General features: G+C 61.4%; 1 protein-coding gene across 1 annotated transcript in view; it reads right to left on the bottom strand.

Annotated features, from left to right (window-relative positions):
- The window catches only part of LOC119591303 (epidermal growth factor receptor-like), a gene marked incomplete in the record, with an annotated part of 71,591 nt that overhangs the window by 4,438 nt on the left and 65,363 nt on the right, over positions 1–1,790 (bottom strand). The window contains 2 exon segments of the mRNA XM_037940030.1: positions 3–211; positions 352–1,764. Coding sequence (XP_037795958.1) covers positions 3–211; positions 352–1,764 — 1,622 coding nt within the window.

The raw sequence follows: 1,790 nt of genomic DNA, 5'->3' as shown, positions 1-1,790 counted from the left end.
ACATAAGGAGCAAGGGGTCTTTGCCACAGTACGGGTCCGAGGCATCTTCGGGGAAGATCTTGTAGGGCAGTTCGGGCGGGCAAGAGGCCGTGCAGTTGAAGTTGGTGTTGTTCATGCCTGGCTCGCCGTCAAGATAGATCCGGTAGTTACGGCACGCCGTGCAGTGGGACTCGAGGGGCCCCGTGCACCCGTGCGAGCACTCGGGGGAACACTGTAACGAATATGGTGATTAGTTGCCTGCAGTTGTGGGGGGAAATCAGTGAAAAGGGAAAATTCGACCAGAGCTGATTATTTGTCTTAAGACAATACACAAGTACACAAGATAAGTATGGCTGACAAGCGGAGACTCACCCTGAAGCACTCATGGAGCTTCTCGTCGGCGTAGTGGTCGGCGGGGCACTCGTCCTCACAGTGCTCGCCACGGCGGTAACTGACGCACTCGTGGCAGACGCTGATGTGGAACCCGTTGGCCGTGCAATTCTTGCAGCGCGGGTGGCAGCGGCGGCAGATGGTCTTCCCGGCGAGGCGTCGCAACGCGCCCGTCTCCAGGTGGGCCACCCACTCGGAGAAGTAGCCGGCGGGGCAAGCCTCGTTCTCGTGCAGGCAGTACTCCACCTCCAGGTCGCCGTTGATGACGGCCTTCTCGCAGGAGTTGCAGCCGTTCTGGCCGATGGTGTTCTCGGGGCCCGTGCAGCCGTCGACGCAGTTCTCGTGGCAGGCGCGACACATGCCGTCGTCGTTGAACTTGGTGTCGGGGCAACGGTCCACGCAGTACGGCCCGTCCATCACGTTCTTGCAGCGGTCGCAGTCGTTGGAGTCGGGCCCGTGGCAGCTGCCGTCGCACTCCGAGTGGCAGAAGCTGCACTCCTTGGAGCCCATCTGGTAGATGCCGGGCATGTTGCAGTTGTTGACGCAGCGCTCGCCCAGCTTGAAGTTCCTGCAGGAGAGGCACTCGTCGTCGCGCGTGCCCCAGCAGCCCTCGTCGCTGCACTCGCTGTGGCACACCAGGCCCTCCTCCGCGCACTGCTCGCTCACGCGGTTGTTCTGCAGCAGCAGCTCCGAGCTCGAGTCGTCGCTGTTCTCAATGAGCTTCTTCCAGTTGATCTTGTCGACGAAGCACAGGTCCTTGTTCTCCAGGATGTAGACCTTGCCGGAGCGGATCTTCCGGAGCGAGCGCAGGTTGAGGCTCTTGAGCGACGTCTTGACGATGTACAGCGACGAGAAGTACTCGGTGAGGTCGCGGCCGCCGATCACCTCCAGGTTGCGCAGGAAGGACAGGTTGGTGAACTCGGGGTGCGACGCCTGGATGTTGATGTGGCCCGTGACCTCCTTGAGGGTGCTGAACACCTCCAGCTTGGACGGCTTCATCTTGGGGTACCTCTGGCCGAAGGTGAAGTTGTCGTAGACCTCCTGGAAGCCGTCGAACGAGTGGTCCAGGATGGTCATGGAGCCCTGGATGATGGTGCAGCCCTTGAACGAGTCGATGTTGCCCGCGTGGATGTACTGCTCGCTGAAGCACGTCTTCGGACACGGCCCGTTGCACGGCACGCACTCGCCGTCCACCGCCTTCTTCCCCTTCGGACACGTCCGCACGCACGCGCCGTTGTCCCTCAGTAGGTGCTCCGGACAGCTCTTGACGCAGGTGGCGCCGTACGCGTACTTGCCGTAGGGGTTCGTCACCCACGAGTACGAGATGGTGTCATACTTCTGCATGGGCGGGCACTCCTGCTTGCACTCTCCGTCGTCGTAGAAGTTGCGGCACGCCTGCAGGGGAAGCAGAGTCACTTAGT

The sequence above is a fragment of the Penaeus monodon genome, chromosome 28 (genome assembly GCF_015228065.2).
Source record: "Penaeus monodon isolate SGIC_2016 chromosome 28, NSTDA_Pmon_1, whole genome shotgun sequence".
NCBI classification, from domain to species: Eukaryota; Metazoa; Arthropoda; class Malacostraca; order Decapoda; family Penaeidae; genus Penaeus; species Penaeus monodon.
The sequence above is the reverse complement of the archived record's forward strand: the minus strand, read 5'-3'. Positions and strand labels throughout refer to the sequence as shown.